Source organism: Lytechinus variegatus, chromosome 17, assembly GCF_018143015.1.
Source record: "Lytechinus variegatus isolate NC3 chromosome 17, Lvar_3.0, whole genome shotgun sequence".
Taxonomy (NCBI): Eukaryota; Metazoa; Echinodermata; class Echinoidea; order Temnopleuroida; family Toxopneustidae; genus Lytechinus; species Lytechinus variegatus.
In genome coordinates this window covers 17,696,397-17,719,112 of record NC_054756.1, presented here as the reverse complement: position 1 = coordinate 17,719,112, position 22,716 = coordinate 17,696,397, and the positions used below count along the sequence as shown (strand labels likewise).

The 22,716-nt window shown below is 37.5% G+C and overlaps 3 protein-coding genes across 3 annotated transcripts in view; all 3 read left to right on the top strand.

Moving 5' to 3' along the window:
• LOC121431027 overlaps positions 1-4,350 on the top strand; it is a 34,489-nt gene extending 30,139 nt beyond the window's left edge. Inside the window, exons 7-8 of the mRNA XM_041628490.1 lie at positions 748-832; positions 1,234-4,350. Coding sequence (XP_041484424.1) covers positions 748-832; positions 1,234-2,830 — 1,682 coding nt within the window. The 3' untranslated portion in view covers positions 2,831-4,350. The remainder of the gene's footprint in view (positions 1-747; positions 833-1,233) is intronic.
• A 2,667-nt stretch (positions 4,351-7,017) lies between these two features.
• On the top strand, positions 7,018-11,785 carry LOC121430800 (transmembrane protein 14C-like). The gene is made up of 4 exons (XM_041628207.1): positions 7,018-7,186; positions 9,194-9,295; positions 10,275-10,362; positions 11,245-11,785. Exons 1-4 carry the CDS (start codon positions 7,114-7,116, stop codon positions 11,285-11,287), a joined length of 306 nt encoding a protein of 101 aa, XP_041484141.1. The 5' UTR covers positions 7,018-7,113; the 3' UTR covers positions 11,288-11,785.
• Positions 11,786-14,577: 2,792 nt separating this feature from the next.
• LOC121430976 lies at positions 14,578-19,859 on the top strand. Its single transcript, XM_041628420.1, has 3 exons — positions 14,578-15,655; positions 16,796-16,900; positions 17,966-19,859. Exons 1-3 carry the CDS (start codon positions 15,488-15,490, stop codon positions 18,764-18,766), a joined length of 1,074 nt encoding a protein of 357 aa, XP_041484354.1. The 5' UTR covers positions 14,578-15,487; the 3' UTR covers positions 18,767-19,859.
• Positions 19,860-22,716: the final 2,857 nt, after the last annotated feature.

Genomic DNA, 22,716 nt, shown 5'->3' with positions numbered 1-22,716 from the left:
TTTTTATTCGGCTGTTCTGTCAGAATCCAGATATTATGTAAAATCAATTTTATCATTAACAAGAGAAACAAAATAATTCACCGACCGGCATTAGTGTTGATGACATGCCAATGTTGTCTTTCGGGATCATCTTTGTCGCTAATTTTGTAACCAGTCGCGGAAAATAATATGCCTTCCAAGGAATATTTTTCTAAAGTCAAATGATATTTTGTCTATGGCTTGTGGATATCGTAGACTTCATGCTGCAGATATTTAATGAAAATTTCGATGGTTGCAAACATGCCAATTGATTATCAAACCTTTGTTATAGTTTTTATGTTATTGATAGTTTTTCCTTTTGTCGATCATTAATGGGATCCCCGAGCCCCTTGAGTACCCCGAGAAAGTTGTCTGGACGGGATATACAATCTGAGACGGGGAAGCTCCCCCGATACCCATCAATCAATATCCCACTCGAGAGCTAATACTGTGAGTCATTAATGTGGTAGATTCCTCAAAGAACATTTCTCTTCCGTGTGATTTAAGTTTGCCTGTCGTCAGTGCCACTCCTAGAAGATATTTAGACATTTCTCCTTCGTTCGTTTTCAAAAGAAAAATTTGACCTTCGCCTAATTCTTGATTTGTCATTGATACGTGTCAGTTCCATTTAAATCTCGTAAATGCGAGTTTGAATTTCTTTATTATTTCAAAGGGAGTTTACAATCGTGTAAATATGATGGTGTTATTTCTTCTTCCTTTGTAATACAGCAACTATTGCCGGCCTGGCAGCAGGTGGCGCCATCCTCTTTCTAGTGTGTACTGCCGTGCTCCTCTTCGTGTCATTACTGTACAGGTGAATAACAAAATGTATGGAAAGCAAAGTATGATAGCTTCCATGGAATCCTTGATTTTGATTGGCTGTTGATCACGTTAGGAGAAAGGCGTAACCAGTAATCATATATTTTTTCCATTTTATCTATTTATCAACATTTGTACACAGAATAAAAAACAAACAATTGAATCAGTAAAGCTGTTTTCATCGATGTCCTGTTAACATTATACATACAGACATACAAAATGCCTGCCAGAATGTACACACCATTCATGTAAATTGTTAATTGGTTAAAACACTTTAGAGTGAAAATTGAAGGTGCTTTAATTGATTTCAAAATCTGCAATGTCTCCATGTCTGCCGCTTTACAATCTTTAGTGTTGTTTATGAGTTCAAGATTTTTCTTTATATTTCTTTTTCAGACGGCGGAGGAAGAAAGCATCCATCATGGCGGATCCATCTCCTTATGCATTATCCGCCTCAGTGGAGGTCGTCATGGACACCACCTACTTAGATCCGATGAACTCAGTCGGGGACTCAGCCGTCTATAGTGGACTTTCTCATGTCTCTGAGAGTGAATTTGACAGCTCCTTCGGAGGTGGGGATAGACCAACCGATTTCTCCACTTATCTGGGACTGACCTTCAAGGAGATGCAAAAACGACACGACGAGGAGTACGCGTCGCTCAACGCACACCACAAGAACGAAGGTAGCTTCGTAACGACCAGTAGTGGGGATGTTGGAGATGTGAGTGAGCTGGCAACCAACAGCGATGCATCAGGGTTTGAAACTAGCCAAGAGTCAGTCGGTAATGGCGTGCCTTTGGCCATACCCAGTATACGACACCCTACCAGGGATGATCAAGAACAGGAATTGTACGACGAGCCGCACAAGTCTGGAATATATATATCAGGGACAGGTCTTTGCCCTTTCAAATACGGTTTCGAGTACGATGCGGGAATGTATTCGCCAGTCCACCAAGGGTCGTACTGCGAGATTGGTAGTGGAGCAACTGAAATTCAATGCGAAAAGCTTGAAGAAGGATCCCACGGTGTGAGTCAGGCAATGGAGAAACGACCTCCTCTGAGACCTCCAGTTATACGGGAATATGCCAGTGTTTTCCCTCATCTTTCACAGACTGGACTCGGTACAAATCAACTTGACACTGAGACAGGTAGTTGTCATATTAGCGGACGCTTAGAAAGCGGGGAATATGCAACAGTATCAGATCTAGATTTCAAGAGCCGGACGTCACGTCTTCCCAGTGACGCACCAGGGTACAAGCAAAAACATTTGAATACCTTACCAGCCTCTGTCCGATTAAGTACAGAACCACAGCTTCGGGTTGGCAGTAGACGAAATGGTGATTATGATAGTGTTTATTTCGAGGGTAGAAAACAATCCAAAACGCTTCCAGATTCCAGAAGACGGCGTATGATCGAGAGCGTCCCGTTTCCTTCTGTCCTCTACCCTGATTATGCGACCATTGGCGACGAAAGCGAAATGCAATTGAAATACGAATTCACAAACGATGACACCTTCGAGACTGAAGATGTTGTGAACAACATGGACCACTCATATTCATATGTAGATCACAAGAAACTCCTAATAGCAAAGAACAAGAAGTGCTCCGTCAAGGACCTTTCAATTTCATCTGAATGGAGTGTTGAAAATCCAAATTACGAAAATGTAAATGACACAGAGAAGTGCTCAAAGACCACTCCTAGGATATCTGTGTCCTCGATTCTGTCCCAGATGTCTCCTCGAGGGCAACTGCGAAAGTATTCGTCTCTGGAGGAAGAGTGTAGCAACAAAGAAAAGCTTGAAACTTTGAAACCTGTTGACAACCAAAAGAGGAAACCATCTGCGACATTGCCAAGGGACTTGCGCCCATCCGAAGTAGAATATGCCGTAGTGGACAAGGTATCAAGAAACTCAGAACCAGCTCTCTTTGCCAAGAAACTTCCGAATTTGGGCGACGATGATTATGACGTTCTCCAACATGCAAGTCCCGAATAGAAACCACATGTTCTTTGTATTAGAATTGCCATACTAATAATAGACAAATAGCCCGGTCTAAGGCAGTAATGTGACAATCGTCGATCTGTCATTAAGTGTTCTATAAGCTAGGGTGATCGAAGTACCGTTATAATTTGTGATATTTTCGTAAAAATATTGAAGGAAGACAAAATATTATTTCTGACCATGTTGTCGCCAAAGTGGGGAATGATTCATATTTTTTAAGCATTTCTGGAAAAAAAATCAGTGATAAAGATGAAATAGAAAGTTTATTTGCGAATGATTATGATGAAATTCTTTTAAAAAAATTGGGCCTATTATATTCGCAGTTCTTTTATAGTGCTTTAAAGATGTTTGCCTACTTGCATATTGCACCAAGCTTATAGATTTATAGTTAATTATAAATAATGAATAATTTTTAAATAGTTTTCGAATAATCTTGGAATAATTGCTAGGTCTCCTCCCTATTGAGTAATTTTCATTCAATTCCGAATTCAAGGATTTCATCTTTATTTCAGCACTGATTCATTTTTAACACCATATTAAGTAACTACGGAACACGATATCACATTTTATATTACATTCTTTTTATCGATAATTCGTCTTTCGATATTTTATTTCTATGAAAGTGTTATATTTACTTTTTGTCTTTGAATTCATCAATATGATTATTCATATTTGTAATTTGGTTAAGCTTATTCTATATACAGGCAAATCTGCTCTTCACATGTCTTCCAAGACTGGGCAGAGGGATCGTCAGGTTAGAGTGATTGGCCCGTATTCTGAACTCGGGTTTGAATTAAACCCTCGTTTAAAGTGGTGGTTAAAATAAGGAGAGCCAATCGGGTTAAAAATCTTTAACAGTACACATCCAATTATTGACTCATGTGACATCCAAATTGTTCATGATTGTCTGGGAATGATAAATGAAGTATTTTCTTCATCATGAAAACAAAATAGTAAACATAAGAAATATACATTAGATTTTTTAAATAGAATTTTTGGCTCCCCATTATTTTAGCACAGAGTTAGACCGTGGTCTTACTTCAGAAAATGGGCCATTTAATTTGCTCTCCTTTTCCTAGCCACCAATTGGAGAGCTAAGTGGGGTTTGTGAAAAGAGATATGTATTTGTACAATTCGTTCCCTTTTTATCATCCAAATTAATTATACAATCATTATTTGAAGGTAAAACATGCGCAACGAATAATGACTAAATAAATATATGTGATTTGGTCAAGTATGATGGAATGCGGGATATCATTGGCTCCCTTTTAGCTAGGGTTACAAATTATGCACCGAATCAGCTGCTGCGAATCCATCCGAATACACGTAGGCTATTCGGCGGGTGGACTGGGAGTATTTCTTCTCCCTATACGCCAATGCGAGAAAATTCAGGAAGGATTCGGGAACATTCGAATCCACCGAAACCACTAATTAGGCCGAATTCGGCTAGAATGGGTCCAAATTTATCATGTTTATTCCGAAGAATTCGCTGACAATTGCTCCGTGAATGTACTCCTGTGGGGCGTTTCATGAAAGGACTTGTCGGACGTTTTATCCGACAAGTCCCATTTTATCCAACAGTTACCATAGGAACAGTACCTCTCAGCCAATCAAAATCATGGAAAGATGTCAGATCTGACAACTTGTCGGATGAAAATATTGATGAAACGCTCTCCCTGTATACGTGGGAATATGCCTGGGATGCAAATGGGTTTCATATCAGTTTAGGGTTAGGTTTAGGATATGGAATAGCGTTAAATCCAGGGATGAAGTTGGTAAATCTATTATTGTGTGGAAGTTTAGCGGAGCAATTGTCGTCGGAGCAAATGTCTTGGAACTGATAAACGACTAGTGAATGAATTTCATTCATTCAATTTTCATTAATGATACATTGGTACGTTAAACTAAAATCATTTTGTTGGATACAAACGCAGCTGTTTCTAGATGTGAAAGTTTGATAAGGAAATTTAGAGATATTACATTGTGTTATACTTAGTTTTTTCTCATAGAAATCGATCTATATACCAAAGAATCCCTTTGAAAATATTTTCATGTGATACTTGATAAGAAACATAGTCATGATAGCCTGAAAATTTAGTGTTTTAGATAAATTGTCAAATTGTGAGCTCTAGTAACGTAGCTTTGCCCATTTTTGTAATGAATAAAAAGTGAATAAATCTGAAGGTTTGCAAGGTGTATTTTGTGTGTGAATAAGTGAGTCACGGGTGTGTATGTGCGTGAGGGTGTGTGCGTGTATATAACGATTAAAAACTCCTCGTAATGAATGTGGATGAGTCAAAAGGTAGATCTTTGCGAGATAATGCATACAGTCCCAGCCCAAATTTTTTTTTCCAACTTATATTCCGAATTTTAGGCACAACCCCACGTATGTCTTCTTCATGGATATAATTCTGTAGCAATTGATATGTATATATATAGTGAAATAAAATGAAAACTCCATAACCAAAAATTGCTCACGAATTTTTCCCATATGGCTTAATTAAGTATTTATTGATTCTTACACCCTGAGATCGAGTATTTCACATTTTGTCTACCTCAAAAGAATTTTACGGATCCTTTAAAGTGCCATCGACTTGACAACTGGGCGAGATACTTTATCTTGCCATGTCGACATAATAACCTTATTATGTCGACATAGTGAGATACGTTTTCTCGCCAAGTCGACTTATAAAAAGTCATATGTCGACATGGCGCGATACGTTATCTCGCCAAGTTGACTTATAAAAAGTTATATGTCGACCTGGCCGCGATACGTTATCTCGCCAAGTTGACTTATAAAAAGTTATATGTCGACCTGGCGCGATACGTTATCTCGCCAAGTTGACTTATAAAAAGTTATATGTCAACATAGCGAGATATTTGGACTCTCGCCGGACCTTGGGCACTTCATATCTCTGGCCATATATAGAGGGTTGCCAGTCATGAGGTTCGCTAGTCATGTTACTAATTGTAGGAAATGGTCGCGAGCCATAGGCCTAATATTAGAAGGGGGTCGCCAGTCATAAGAGGTTAACTAGTCATAATCGGGGAAGAGGGTCGCGAGTCATTGGCTCGCTAGTCATAATAGTAGTAGACGATCGAGTGTGTCGCCAGTCCCATTTTCCTTTTTCGAGCAGCGAACCTTCGGGTATAGGAGTTTACACGTTATAAATATCGGTCTCAGAGGCAGATCCAGGATTCACCCCCCCCAAAAAAAAAAAAATGAGAAAGCTTAGTAACCCAAAATGAAATTATATTTCGTCCCCGAAAATTAACAAGCAAATAAAAATGAATAAATAAAAAAAATCAAAGGTTTTTGACCCGAAATTAATTATATTTCATCTGCGAAACAAAATTTGACAAGTAAGAAGAAAAAAGATGAGAGAAAAGGGGTCTTCTCTTTCAAGGGGGGGGCACATTTCTGTTATAATAGCATTTTCACATTACAAATTTTAATTTTGCTTCTCAAAAGGGGGCACGGCCCGGCTGTGCCCCCCCCCCTGGATCCGCCAGTGATCGGTCCTTATGAATAGCGGGCTTACCACCCCCCCCCCCCTCCACCGATCTGCACGCAAGTAATGCTTTGGGTACACTAAGGGGGTGTTGCAAGAAAATATTTGCAATCAACTGCAAATTTTCTGTTGCAATTTACAATCGATAGACCAATTTTAACTGTAGTTAAATTATATTACACTGTTTGTGTCAAAGGCAGATGAGAAATCGATTGAAAACTCACAAAAAAATAAAGTAAATAAACTCACAAAAAAATAAAGTAAATAAATTTTTGTTTGATTTAGGCCTGGAAATTAACTTGCAATTGAAAACCCCATAGAGCCAGTTTCTCTGAGGGCATCTGATAAGCGTTCGTGTATACGACCTCTCTGTTGGTAATTTTACTCACTCGTTTACTGAATTTAGAAAAGTTCCCATTGGGGTCATGGTCTTAGGGGTGGTATACTTATGAAATATAATAAAGAATGTTTCCACTCGTCAGCTTGAAGTGTACATCACCCTGATAGGGATATAAAGTACTTAAGCTGAAAAAACATATATGTTTTATGATCGTCTTTCTCAATTTTCTTGAAGCTTTAAGACCTTGAAGCTTGAAGCCTTTTTTCCCTGTTTTGCCCCATGTTTTAAACTCACGTTTGCAAAGTGTTGACGCCCTCTACGTGCGTTGGTACCTGGGAATTCTGTTGATGTACGTATCCGCTTGAACTTGAAGATCTGTAAATAAATCTGTGAAACACCGGACGAATTGTCAACAAATTGCCATTATGACTGACATTCTGGGTTATGGATATGCGGCCCTCATCGCCATCGGTGGAGCAATGGGATATCTAAAAGCGGGTAATGTTTAATTCTGGTTTAAATCATGTAAATCGACAAATGAAAAGCTTGACTTGAGTTGACGTCGTGTCACTGCAGCTGTTCTTCGCTGGCCAGTTCCTGCGCCCAACGCATTGGGTAGCTCTAGCTCCGCAAGGCGCAACTCAGTCTGCGGCTGCCAGCAAGTTAACCTTGTAAGGGTTTACAGGCATACACTGTATTGTTTGTACTAGAAGCTTTCATATATATTACTGAGGACTGCTTGATGCATGTAAGGGAGAGGAGTGCGACTTTTGGGAAAGCTGCTAAAGCTATGGTCTTGGTTATGAGTTATCTGTAGAATAAAGCCTTTTAATGTTGTGTACACGTGACTCTAAAACTATCCTGTCGGAAGTCTGGTTCTTGTTCAGGTATTCTACCCCTTTCAACCTGCTGGGGTCGATTGCACGAAAGGTTCATTCACTCTTTGCAAGAACCATCTTTCGTGTCTCCCATTTGTTTTGATGCACCATGTGAAACGTATTTTAAATAAATTACTTGCAAACGTATTTTATTAATCTGTTGAAGTAGACAAATCTTGGTTTATGAAATGATGTAGTTATAGGCCTGGCCCTAGGCCTAACTCTTTAGAGGACAAGTCCATCCCAACAAAAAGTTGAATTGAAATAAGGGAGAAAAATCCAACAAGCAAAATACTGAAAATTTCATCAAAATTGGATGTAAAATAAGAAAGTTACGACACTTTAAATTTTCGCTTGATTTCACAAAACGGTTTAATGCTCATCCTGGTCGGTGTGCAAATTGGCAGACTGATGATGCCGCCCACTCACTATTTCTTTTGACTTGTATTTTATTATATGAAATATTCTAATTTTCTCCTCCTTGTCAAGTGAAACAAAGTTTTATTTCTACCTGAACATGTGCAATTACCATTATTTTAACAGTTTATGGTTAAGTTAAGTTGGTCCTGATTGTCAAATCTGTAAAAATTGAAATATTGTATTATTTAAACAATAAAAAACAAAAGAAATAGTGAGTGATGGACAACATCGACTCTCATTTGCTGAGTTACGCAAAAACTGTTTTGTGAAAAATAAGCGAAACTTAAAAATTCAAATCAACAATTTTCTGGGATGGACTTGCCCTTTAAACGTAAAACGGGCCCCTGGACCTAGTCTTATTTATTACTGGAATAAATATATTAGCGACTGCACACCTTAGGCTTACGATTGATCTGCGACTCAATTTTGAAATAAAATGCATTAGAATTTGATGCTAATATGGAGACTTGGAATATCTTACTGCATACCGTAGTGTTCGAAATCATCGTACGAATGCCTCTGTTCAAATCTTTGACTATGCTATCATCCTTAGAATAAAAGCAAGTTGAACATGTAGTTGTAATGACATCATAGCAGTCGTACGATTGGCTACGATTTGAAACTAATCTGTCCTTTTCTCCAAAATAAAGACTTGCAATCTTTCAAAATGTTTATATTAAGTATTCTTTCAATTAATTTTAACCTCAAATTAAATTATATGTTCCATTCACATTTTCAGAAAATGAGCAAAATGCTTAAGGTGTGAGGTGGCCTTTAGAGACTGGGATATTTGAGATGAGTGACTATTGACTTCCACCTGGTACATTGCTAGTGCGAGCATGCAGTATTAATGTTTGATCGATTAAAAAAAAGATGAAACAAAAAGGAAGTAGATCTTAATCAAGACAGGAATAACAATCGTTTCTGGGGATGTATTCATGATTTATGACACTCATCCCCATTCACTGACGGTAACCCTTTTGTGCAAGTAGTCATAGGTATAACTGTCGCCCAATTTGGGTCCATGCTTTGTCTAGATTTTTAGCATTTTGATAGATGGCCCACGTTTTCCTTGGATTATACAGTTTCTTTGATACTGCTGATTTTCTGATAAAATAACTAACAATGTCTGTTACCAGTGTTTTATTTTGTAGGTTTGAAAATTAATCGCCAGAGATCGATCTTGTCTTTGTTATTCTTATTTCAGGTAGCACCATGTCCCTGGCCTCTGGTCTTTTGTTTGGAGCTATGGCAGGCTATGGGGCATCTCTAACTTCAAAAGACCCCAACAACTATTTTGTCATCTTTGGTGAGTCAACCCCTACCTGTAGCAAAATTCTCAAGGACTATTGAATGTTTGAAGTTCATTCCATATTGATTCACTTTTCCATTTTTTTTTATATACATGTACATGTAGGCCTATATATTTTGCCTGCTTACTACTTCAGATGTATGATAATTGTTGATATTCTTTCCTTTGGAATGATTGAACCAACTCATTTAAATAATGTTTGAAATGATATGCTTAAGTGCTATATTTTGCCACATTTTTCCCTGTGACCCTGTATCATTGGCAGGCCATTTTCTGTAGACTCCAGTCTTAACTTATCTGATACATCTAGATACATGTAGTTAAACTGATAAGATTCCTTTTATAACAAGATTCTTATTTGATGTTGTTTGAAGGTTTGCATGGTGGCATGTACAATTGCTGATGTGGTTTACGGTACACCATGTGGAGTGTTATAGAATCAGTGGATAGAAGAAGAGAAGGAAGTGGATAGGCGAGAAAGTGGAGATTTGAGAATAGAGTATTCTTTCTAGAGAATAGTCCTGAAAAGGACTGTAAACCAGAAGGAATGTTGAGTGAGAACAGCTTGAGTAGTAGAGCTGATGAGGAGATGCTGGCTTGCGTCGGCTTACTCGCCGACGCAAGCCAGCATCTCCTCATCAGCTCTACTACTCAAGCTGTTCTCACTCAACATTCCTTCTGGTTTACAGTCCTTTTCAGGACTATTCTCAAGAAAGAATACTCTATTCTCAAATCTCCACTTTCTCGCCTATCCACTTCCTTCTCTTCTTCTATCCACTGATTCTATAACACTCCACATGGTGTACCGTAAACCACATCAGCAAAGATTCTTATTTGTATGATTGCAAGAATTCCACCATAACAATTGAGTAACACTACAAATAATACAGAGTAAATCATGTGCTCTATCAAAAAGTTGTTTGGCGATTATACAGGTTGTACAATGAAATACCAATTATTCTTCATTTAATTTCAGGAACATCTGTGGTGCTAACAGGTGTTATGGGTTACCGATATTCCAACAGTGGAAAATTCATGCCAGCTGGGCTTGTTGCATCTTTGAGGTGAGTTCACACTTTGAAGTGTCACGTTTTAAAGATGTTTATGTGTTCATGTTCTTTGAATATATACACATCAACATATTTTATGTTTTATTGTACATGACTTGCTATCGATCTATTTATTGGCTCGTTTGATACATAAGAAGACATGCAATGAATGTGAATGCGTAACAAAATTCATGACAAACAGAACCAATTATTTTTGACACAACTTGATATAGTTCTGGCAACTATTGTTCGTTGTTACACAAGACATAAAATAAATATATGAATGCAGAAGAAAAAAAAAATGCAAAAAAAAATTTAAACCAATTGTGTTTTGATCTTGTGACATTACTTGTTATAAGTCAATTTATTGCCATATTACACAATGCTTGTATTAGGTATTACAATCAGTTATGTAATACTTTTTGTTCTTATGATATGCTCTAGATTTAAAGTAGTGCTTGATGTTACATAGTTTTAGTTTAGAAATCAACTACCCGGTATTTGAAAATGACTAATTGATTAATTTTTTGACCCTGTCAACACTATATGCAATTGTCTCTTTAATTGCAGGATGTATTAGTATTGCCATTTTTTTAATGTGTTTCTTCAGATTACTTGATTTTAAGTCTTGTGTTTTTATGGTAACAATTAAAGAAATCTACATTCATAGTTTGAGCATGAAGACACAATCTCCATGTTTTCAGTGTCCGAAACTGATAAATGAGTGTTGAATATAACAAATGAAAGCTTTGCTTTATACAATAGAAATTATTTTTGTAGAGCCCTCTCTGTCGAATGGGCTGGTTCATGAAAATTGTGCAGATGTTTCTCTGTCAACAGATGTTATGTTGTACTTATTTCATTACTACATTTACATATTTCTATCTACCATTGCAGTCTCTTGATGTTACTACGATATGGTCTGCGGATGATCAAGTAGAAGCTATGGCACCTTCATAAAGCATTCATTGGAGAGATGATATTTTTTCACCAACTGTATTTTGCTACTTGAACATAATGTAAGGTATCCTGTGCATGTGTATCACTGTGTCTTGTAAATCGCAGTGGCTTATCTAGGGGGAAGGGGCATATGCCTTTGACATCACTGGGGGGGGGGGGCTAACCAAAGTGGAAAAGGTGAGAAAAAAAACGTTAAAAATTCTAATGTGACAGACTATAAAACAAGCTTACATCATCAATATTTGCAACAATGTGAATATCAGTTTACCCTTAATGCCAGATCAGATCATGGAAGGGGTGCAATTTTAGCGCTTACCCCAGAAACTTTTTTTTAAAGATATTCCTGTGGTAGGTACATGTACCTAAGTTGGTGTTTGTATTCTCTCTGTACTATAGAAATAATTTTTACATTCTGTAGCATTGGTTTATTTCCTATTCATCTAATGCCAGTTTGTCCAATTGGCAACTCTTCTACTACCATTTGGTCTATTATCTGTTTGTCTACTCACCACATGGTCTACTTTCATTTAGTCTAATGCCATTCCGTCTAATCTCCAGTTGGTCCATATACTATTTGGTCTAATTAAACTAAAGTGTTAATTGTGCAAAATGAATTCAAAGAAAATGGGTATTACTATTAATTAAATAGACCAACTGATTATTAGACAAATTGTAATAGATGAAATGGTGATTAGACGAAGTGATAATTGGACCAAATGGTTATTAGACCAAATGGATGTTAGACGAAATGTTGATGGATGGAATGGCATTAGACTAAATGAAGGTAGACCATGTGGTTATTAGACGAGTTGGCAATTTACTGTAGCATCAACTTCATTTTGAAAGAGGTTCGTTTGTTTATCAGACATTCTACGCCTTTCTTTTTTTCCATTTAAACATTCATTCATTTTCCAAATCAATTTCTTGTGATGTTCTTACAGTAAGAATATTTCAGTTTTGTAATGATTTTTTTATTCAAGATTTGTACTTGTACAAGTAGCGGTGAATAATAATGTATTAATGGACCAAGCCTCAGTAATCACATGGCTTCTACAAGAATGATCCATGGTAATTATTAGAAAACTTTCACTATTTTCTTTTTGGGCACTACTGGGGCTGTTGCATTGTACCTTTCACCAGGAGAGTTTTGCTCTCAACCAATCAGATGCAATGCTTTCAGTAGCTTGTAACATTTATCTAAAAAGCGCAGACAATATGCATCATTAAATGCCCCCTCCCCCCCCCCCCCCCCCCCCCCCCCATCTGAGAGGCGTCCGTCAGCCTTCCATGATAAAATGGAGTGGTGAAATACATTACTATGGTTTTGAATCTGTGACCATGGTCTATCAAGATTTCATACATAACATATAAAATTACACTTTTACTTGTAGCGAGACTACCGTAAGTCCCATTAGAAATGTATGCATTTCTCAAAGTCCGCTAAGTTCACACTTGTTAATAACTACGCAAGCAACATTAATGAGCGAACTTGATTGAAATAAACAGTGGGCGCATTAAGAATGTAATCTCGGTAACATGAATTTAGCATAGTAACACGAAAGTGTGCAATCATCTTAAGACTCTCAGTCAATATACATACGGTACACATTCATGTGCATGAGCCATATTTTCAGACTACTGATTCCAAAACAGCCTTTTTATCTTGGAGCCTCTACGAGATATGGGGAATTGCAAGTAATGTAATATACATGTATGTGTGTTCCCAAATCAAGTCTTTGATTTAATGCAAATTTATAGCGAATTTACACTCAATTGCAACTCAACTTTCTTACAGTACGCCACCATGCTTTATTTTTGGTCTCACACTTGGTTTGCAATAAAACGTAAGTTTCTTGCAATGCCCCAGTAGACAATAGGAGGGGGAGGGGTACATCATTGTTAATTCTTTGTGGTGTAAAGCCACCCAATCATTATGTACCACATTGTTTATCTTGAAAATCAGCCACATTTTGTGGGGTGTCTTTTAATGCATTGTAGAGCATACTATGTACGTTGTCATTTATCAGAAATGTAGTGTATTACTAGAATATATGAGGTTATCAGGTTGATGTCATTTCATAATACTGTATATACATTTAATTCATGTATTGACAATAAACAAAGAACAGTACTGAAACATGAACTGTCTTTCACTGATGTTGGTGGAAAAGTAGTTTTGTTTCCCTCCCTCACTCTCTTATGTAAACATTACGTTTTTCTCACTGTTTTCAGGTGTTTATTTACAATTAAAAAGGAGATAGATAAAATCTATAAATCTACAAAATTACAAGACGAAAATCAATTAGCTACAGTCTATATACATTTACATATATTTATTGGTTGGGCACTAACAAGTACTAGTAGTTACCACTTTGTACATTTTAAGTTTTTGATAAATTTTGATCCTGACACTTAGGAAGACGGTTTTTACCTTATTATTTGCAAATATATTTGTTTTAGAACTTTGTAATGTAAATGTCAGGTCACGCTACCCATTAGAAATGACCGAAAAATATGATCAGACACAAAACGATTCATTGATTTAGTAAATTTTGTCGAATACCCTTTGGTTATCTCTAAGAAAGTTGTTTCAAGAAACTGCTTTACTAACATTTTTTCGGGGTATATTTTGTTCTTGAAAGCTTGCTTGATTTGATTCTTTTGGCACACCCGAAATTGAATTCTCTTTTGATTCTCTTTTTTTTTTCTTGAAAATCTGGTCCCATGATATTTACTCTGGCAACAATTACTCCAACAGAAAATGAGCACGTTAAGCAAAACAAAACCTAACCTCTGAAGCTAAGTCCTTACCTTTTACACTATTCTGAACCAAAAATTCTATCACAACCCTAACTCTAACCCTATACCCTCAGAGATATTAGTCAGAAGCAAATGTCGGAGGTGCATATGTTACGTCACCTTTTATCCGCCATAATTTATTTTCAGTAAAGAAACTACCATGATTATATGTGACTCAACGGAAAAGGTGTTATCTTGTAACTTTAGGTCGGGGGGGGGGGTGGAGGTGAATCGACCAGAAAACCTCGGACTGTTTATGAAATTACATTCAAATGTTCCGTGGCCAGGAGTCATTGTTAAATGTGATTTGAGTGTGTATGACAGGAATATATGGATGCAGATAGAGAACAGGGGAGCGTTTCATGAAAGGACTTGTCGGACGTTTTATCTGACAAATCCCATTTTATCCGACAGTTACTATAGTAACAGTGCCTCTCAGCCAATCAGAATCACGAAAAGATGTCAAATCTGACAACTTGTCAGACAAAAATGTTGATGAAACGGTCCCCAGAGATGGAGGATAGAAAGAGGAGGGCAGATAAAGGGAGGAGGAAGGGAGATGGCGAAATATGTGCCTTTTGAAAAGAGGAAGGGAACAAGGTAGATTGGATCGGGTCTAGTAAGGAGTATTTTGTGAGATAAAATAAAAAGAGGTAAGTTTGACAGATCTAGGAGACAGAAAAGGGAATGGGTTAAATTGTTAGAGGGGAATCTTCATCATAATGCTGTCCTTGTAAATGAATAGAATGAATATTTGATAGTGTATTAATGAGAAAGAAAACAAAACACTTGCAATTGAAAAACGTTGAGATGCAGGGAGTGGGCGTCGCATTCTTTTTGGTGCACAAGTGATAAATAAAAAGAAATGGACATTGGGAGGGAAAGTGAGAGGGGAGAGAGAAATGGTATTACTCTATGATTTGTGTGTTTGGGTGCAAGAGACGGGTGTGTGTGAGCGAGAGGGAGAGAGAGTTCTAACGAGCTTCGTAAAAATGAAACGGCGACCTGAAGAAAGTTTGGATATAAATTATTGCAAACCTTTATTTCAATCTATGACTATAATATAAATTTGTCTTATGCCGAAATACTAGTAACGTATTTACCCTCCTTTTTAAAGTATATTAATACGTCACATATGTATTTCTAATAAAGAGGAACTTGACCTGCGCACATTATTTCTACGGTACGTAGTTATTACGTCACAAGAATAAAGGCGCGTAAACAGTTATTGCGCATGGCAACAGTTTGAACGCAGTATAGTATACAGTGGACGCGTTTGCCACCTTTTTTTCTTGGTATTTTTCCGCTTTTTTACTTTAATCGAAATCGCGTTTGGTGATGTGATTTATCAAAGTCTGATAACAAGATCTCAAAGTTAGAGATGCACAACATTTCTGAGTATCTTTCACCGTCAGGAAATTCCATGGCTTCACTTTTTACTGCAAATCCGTTTGGCTTTCTATTTAAATTAGGAGATAGCGATGAGGTAGGTTCCAGACAGTCTTCAGACTCCGGGAGCATGGACAGGAACACCATTTCAGATCTTCAGGTAAAGTTTGAAATTTGAGGTTAACACCCGACCCCCCATCCTACTACTAGATCTAACGTTAGATCTACGCTAGATAAATATCGACAATATGAATGAAAAATCAACCAGAATATCGAATTCATTGACCACGTTAACCATTCATACAGATCTAAAATCAGGCCTAACTTAGACCTAGTGCTACTGAAAACAGTTGTTCATTAACTCTAGACCTTGGTCTATCCTATTTCTTTAATAATTGAAATAGGTGGGTCCATTTGTTTCTGTGAATCAAAAAATAGGGGGAAAACAATGAAAAAAATAGTTTGACCTGTAGCCCGGGCTGGTTAAAATAGGCCTAGACACTATATCCACGTATTTTAACTATGCCATGATGCCAGTCGTCAGCCAGTGACAGTCAGTGTCATTGCCATAGGCTCCTGGTTTGATCATGGCAAAGTTTCGAGTTGTAACTTAAGTTTCATAGCCTAGATGTTCTATGAAATGGGCCCCAGAAATCCGAGGAAGCTAGATCTATCTGTGATTATGACAAAATGGAATATATACAGATCTGACAATAACACTGGGTTCTAAATGAATATCTAGGGGTGGTATTCTGTTGGCCATTGTTTATATTTTAATCTGCGTTAAATTAGACCACATTTTTATGGGAGTGCCAGCTGTCAACTTATTTACCAAGTACAAATTATTCTTATCCTTGTCCAGATGCAAAATGTCAAAAGTTTAAGTCGTGAACTGGAAAGAATAGGAAGATAAGAAATATAATGAATTAAAAAGTATTCGTAAATTCACAATTTCCATGGTTAGTATGATGCCTAGATTGCCATGACAAGATTTCATTAAGACATTTTGGAATTCCATCGAAGTAGAAAAATGAATTAAATTTCTAAGCCGAAGTTTAACTATCAGAATACCGTCATCATGGCGTCATCATGGTCATTGCAGATTGTATTGCATCACTCCTGCTACCTCTTTGATATTCTCATAAATCCACGCATGACAGGTATGATCTAGAGATTGGGCCTACAATTTTTAGAAATCTTAATTTCCTTTATTGTTCGTCCGGTTTTGTTTAATCTTTGAAGAGAACATTTAGTAATGATTGTTTTCCCTTGCGCCTTTTCATTTCTTATGATTACTCAGGTACGAATGATGATGTGGGAATTCGAAGCATACTTGAATGGCGATCACACGAAAGATGGGACGCCGACAAACTCCACTTGCGAACTCGGTGATGAAGGCTTGAAGGTGTGGTTATTCCCCAATTATATCACGTTAAAAAATTGAAGCTTTTTGCGCCTGAAATGGTTATAATCTCTATTATATGCATTTCAATTTAATTAATTCGTTATGAAAAATACAATATCACGTTTAGTTTGATTCATCTTGCTTGGATCATGAAAAGCTGTCGTACATACATGACAGGATAGTGAAAATAGTATGAACAAAACTAATCCGCGAGCTCCATGAGGAGCTCAACATTAATTCGGTGGCTTCAACCAAAAATCCCGCCAAAATCCTTTCAAATCGAGATACTCTTCAATTTAAGAGGCCCTTTTTACAAAGATTTACAACAAGTATACCGTATGGTAACTTTGCCGATATTGCAACTACTAACAGGGTGACCAAGGAAATCTTAAATTATGATTAACCGCTGGGCCCTATAACAGTCACCATAATAGTATCGTGACTCTTTATGGAAAGGGCACCAGGGGAGTGTTTCATCATTGGGTGATTTCAAGTCCAGTGTTGGCCTTGGTGTTGGTGTTGAAATTGGATTGCTTCCCTGGCTCCAAAAACTTCTTCATAGTTTGCAAAACTGATCCAGGGGCCTGTTGCAGAAAGAGTTGCGTTTAAACGCAAGTCAAAAAATCAATTGCAAGTCAGAAATGCGCGCTGTTGATTGGTTGAAAATCAGGTTGCGCATGATTTTTAGAGTTGCGTTTGATTGCAACTTTTTCTGCAACGGGCCCCTGACATCTTTCCTAGATTTGCGATTGATTGATTGCGATTGATTTTTTGACTTGCGTTAAAACGCAAGCCAAAAAAATCAATCGCAAGTCCAAAATGCGCGCTGTTGATTGGTTAAAAATCAAGTTGCGCATGATTTTTAGAGTTGCAATTGATTGCAACTCTTTCTGCAAAGGGTCCCTGACAACTTTCCTTAATTTTGATTGGCTGAGAAGCACTGATACTTCGGTCACTGTACGTCGGGTAAAACGGGACTTGTCGGAAACGTCCGACAAGTCCTTTCATGAAACGCTCCCATGGGCGCTATTTTTAGATTGAAATTCCTGTCTATTTCTTTTTCAGCCATCTTGCTTTCAGAACTTCACATCTCTCGTGAATTCGGGAAAGTCAAACACGTTCTTGAAAGATCACCCAAGAAAGAGACTCAAGCTTGAGCAACTTTGCGGAGAGCTCCACTATAAGAACTCGAGGAAGGTGATGGAACAGTTCCGTGACTGTGTCCTCAGTGTCAGCCCGCCTCTGAAGTCGTCGAAGATGACGGAACTGTTCGAGATTATCCTGAGAGAAACACTGGAAGGACAGAGGGACGCAGAAGCAGCGTGGCGAGCTGACCCTCGTAACATGAACAAGCTGAGCACAGAGTACATCGGGAGCAGAATCTCTCGTGCGGTGGGCACTGTGAGCTCGCTATTCAATCAAACTTCTAGTAAGGTCATGCCAGTTGTCGATTTTCTCCTCGGCACCGATGACGATGAGGGCTCCGGAACGGATGACGGAAGCCAAACGCAGCCACCCTTCAACGGGTCCGACAGCGAAATGGCGCCAGGTCACGACCGCGTAATCATGCAAGGCGTGCGTGAACTTGAACGGCGCAGAGCTGGTGAAAGGCAACCCCGTTGCACCTTGCGAGTCAATGATGAAACACAGATCAAGGGTGATCATGAAATACCATGTGCTGGAACGTCTGGTATGTCTCAGTTGCCACATCCAGGAACCCTCCTGTTGGAAGCGATTATGTCCTCAATGACAGCGGATTTGCCCAGGGAGTTGATAGAAACATCAACAACTGCGCAGATACCATGGATACTGAGATCGAAATGCAAACTTTCCGCAACAACGCGTTCATCCATGACGATAAAATGATTCTTATTGAGAAAGAGATGAAAGTCAAACGTAAACCTGGCAAAATAATGAAAAGAATTGCCGAAGGCTCAGTGTGTAGCGATGACATATATCTCGATGTGCAGCTCTAGCTCTAGTTTTCATGACGATATGCTGGAGTTCCCTCGAACATGATTAAATTATTTGGTCCAGAATTACTCGATAAAAATATTCTTAGCTCTTCACTCTACTAGGAGGTATATGATGGGGGGGGGGGGGAATTATACATCGAAAAGAGCCTGCATCCCCATCTTCAAACAAGAAATGACAGGTGTTGAGAATACGAGTATTGCGTTGATCGCAACACTTTTTCAAAGCAACCGTTTAGTAGAATTTTGCAAAGATTTTCAGAAGCTTAGCAATTTTATCCAAACTTAATTGAATATAATATGATCCACTGTAATTCTTTGAGTATCGGCAAACACAATCCCGTGATTAATAAAGCTTTTTATCTCTGCATCAAAACAGGGGGTTTCTAATTATCTATAATCCATGAAGAACAGGACCCAGTATTACCCCAAAAATACGATGGATTCAAACTCAAATTGCGATTTATTTTCAATTGGTCCAATGGCAATTTTTCCAATTACCAACTATCTACTATCATTTGCTCTATCATCAGTTCCTCCACTATCTACATGGTCTGATTGCCATTTCGTCCGCTCACCGTTTTGTCTAGTAACCAGTTGGTCTAATAGCCATATGTACAATTTGGTCTAATCAGACTAAGTGCCAATTAATTTGGTAAAATGAATGAAAAGGAAATGAGTAGGCCTGTAAGACCAACTGGGTACGAGATGAAATGGTCATCATGGATTATCTGGTGATTATTGGACCAAAATGGTTCTTAGACGAACATTTTATTGGCGGAATTGCATTAATTATGAAGGTAGACTAGCTGTAAATGTAAATTGTTATGATAAGGGTCAATGTGTCATTTGAACTTTAAGTTCAGTATGCATATTTCTTTACTAATTATGCAGAGTTTATCAAGTGTTGGTCGGATCGATTTATGGGGGCAGCGCCATGGAAGGGAGGGCGCGCTATCGGCCACTACGTTTCCTATGAACGTGTTCAAAACTTGAAAAAAAGCAAATGAATTGTGATTCAGTGACTGTTCACCCCCACACACACAATCACACACACTTTAATCATCATTTCGCACATTTTTCTGGATTGGAAATTTTAGGCCCGCGAAAGTCGGGGACTTCACTATGTTAACATGGTTGATAGGACATCGAATATTTTCGATCTGCTCGATGTATGTATTTACATAATGTTCTAAATAACATCTTTATTACCCATATACGCTAATATATGCGTAAGGCCACCGGGTTTGGTCAATAAAATTACAAGATGTCCATGTATAGAGGTATTTACCAATCACCACCTATAGAGTGTAGATCAATTCACATAAGCCTCAGAGTCGATGTGTCAATATGATAGGTCCATGCTAGGAGACACAGATTTTTAGTTCTGGAATGTCACAAATTAATATCGACCCAATCCGATGGACTTACCCTTATTAAGTGTTATAGGGGATATTATGCCAGTCTTAAGGGGTGTTGCAAGAAGCTTGCGATCAATTACAAGTCTATTTTGGTCCCTCAATCATATGTCTTGCAGTTGATTGCAAATTAGTGATTGATTGCTAATCTGCTCCTTGGAGCAAAAAGTTTAATATGATTTGCTACAGCTAACGTGGAACTATCGGTTGTAAAATTGCAACAAAATATTTGCAATTGATCGCAAATATTTTCTTCCAACACCCCCTTAGATTATGAATAATGGAAATAAATCTATACAAGTTTTTGTTCATTTTTTCCATATGGTTTTATTCAATCATTCATAGCAATGATAATTTCTTATGAATATGAAATGCGTATATGCATTTATTTATTTTTCTTTACTCTTTGAAGAAATATTCTGATTTGAGTGAGATGTGGGCTTACTGCTGAAAAAAATATTTAAAAAATGAAATTCACACCAAAAGAATTGACTTGGCTCTCAATATGTATTTCTTTTCAATGTTTGAGTGGGTGAATTGATGATGATGATGATGATGATGATGACGAAGACGATGATGACCATCAATGATTTCTTATAATAAATTAATGGTGAGCGGAAATATTCCCAAAGAATAATATAGACATAACTACAAATCGATATTAGTTTATGATTTTTTTAAATAAAATAAATATCTTGCATGACTTTATTGCAATGTAATCAATGTTGAATCATAGGGGTGAAAATTTATATAGTATATGTGATATTCTTAAAATAAGAATCAGTTGCAAGTTGAAATGATTTCAAACTTGGCCCCCAAACGTGGCAATACTTTAATTATGCCAGGAAACCTCCCACTTCCATAATTATGCCGTGTAGTATAATGGTCAGTAGTACTATCGTTTCAGAGATTTTAATAGAGTGTAAGAATGTAAGAAAGGCCTAATTCCATCTCTTGGTCAAATTGAGATACGTGGGTAATTGACAGGGGGCCTATACTATATGAGCCCATTATACGCATGCTTGCATGTTGTACGTAATATGTTCTGGAATTCCTCCCGAAAGTGTCCAAAATCGATTTAAAACAAAAAGTAAGCACGATCCTCTGACATAAACAAAACTAATGTTGTTTTCTTAATTTAGACTTAATTTAGACTTGGATCGTTATTACAATCGTATACATATTTTCGTTGTTATCAAAAGAAATATATATACAGTTGAGGCCAAAAGTTTACATACATGCATGGAATTCAGTGAAATTTGTTCGCTTGCCAAACATAGTAAAAATTTAATAAATCCTTAATAGAAATATGAATCCTACCATGAGGAATTTGAAAGAGCGTATTAAGTTCTTTCACCTGATTGGAATGCCGTTAGGATTAAAGTATATTTCAGGTGAAATTTTCTTTGAAGAGAAAAAGTAATATTCGTGCCAAATGTTTTCTATTTTTTGTTATTATATTTTTCAAACATCGTTTCATACACCAGCGTACTTCCGGGGGGGCAGTCTACCCCGCCCCCCTGACAAGTCACAACCCATCATAGGCGGCGGAAGCGGGGGGGACGTGTCCCCCCTAAATTTTAGGTGGGGGGGACGGTCCCCCCCTAAATTTTGTTTTGATAACCTTTTTTTTTTTTTTTTTTTTTTTTTTTTTTTTTTTTTTGCTTGTCAATTTTTTTCCTGCGTCCCCCCTAAATTCACGTGGACCCCCTTGACACGTGTGTTGTCCCCCCCTAAAATTTATGTTGATGACCTTTTTTTTTTTTTTTTTTTTTTTTTTTACTTCTCAAAATTTTTTGGGTCGCTTGTCCTATTTTTTACATGTGTCCATCCCAAAATTTCAGGTGGACACCCCTAAATTTATTGGCTTCCGCCGCCAATGCAACCCATGCAAGCGACGTATCCCTGCCCCCCCCCTGACGAGCTTGAAGACCCTTTTTTTTGCTTGTCAATTTTTTGGCGGACGAATTTGCCCCCCCCCCTCTGGAAAATCCTAGGTACGTCACTGGTTTCATCGAAATGTATAAATGTCGAATCTATGATTTATACTACATTTTCCATCATGACAAAAGAATATAATCTGAAATATTTGTGTTGAGAAGTAAATATGAAATGTTTTTGTCAAGTTCTTTATTTGTTATTTGTCTAAGATATGAAGATTTAAGGGGAAAATGACACCTAAATATTTTTCTGCTCCTGATGACAAAACAATGTGATGAAGGGGTATGATTTTGTTTGATATAAAATTTGTCATGATAGCACGAATATTTGTATAACATAAAGTAAATTTTATGATATTTGGCACTTATCAACTTTTCTTTGAATTTCTTCGGTGTGTGTGTGGGGGGGTGTAAACTTCTGGCCTCAACTGCATATATGAATAGGAGAAATGAAACAAAATGAGATGATTGATCATTGTATTGGA

Bases quoted from the DNA above. Each gene is read 5' to 3' on its own strand.
- LOC121430800 (XM_041628207.1), top strand. From the start codon at position 7,114: ATGACTGACATTCTGGGTTATGGATATGCGGCCCTCATCGCCATCGGT. The intron at 7,187-9,193 runs GTAATGTTTAAT...TTCTTATTTCAG, and splicing joins AATGGGATATCTAAAAGCGG to GTAGCACCATGTCCCTGGCC. The intron at 10,363-11,244 runs GTGAGTTCACAC...CTACCATTGCAG, and splicing joins GGGCTTGTTGCATCTTTGAG to TCTCTTGATGTTACTACGAT.
- LOC121430976 (XM_041628420.1), top strand. From the start codon at position 15,488: ATGCACAACATTTCTGAGTATCTTTCACCGTCAGGAAATTCCATGGCT. The intron at 15,656-16,795 runs GTAAAGTTTGAA...ATGATTACTCAG, and splicing joins ACACCATTTCAGATCTTCAG to GTACGAATGATGATGTGGGA. The intron at 16,901-17,965 runs GTGTGGTTATTC...TTTCTTTTTCAG, and splicing joins TCGGTGATGAAGGCTTGAAG to CCATCTTGCTTTCAGAACTT.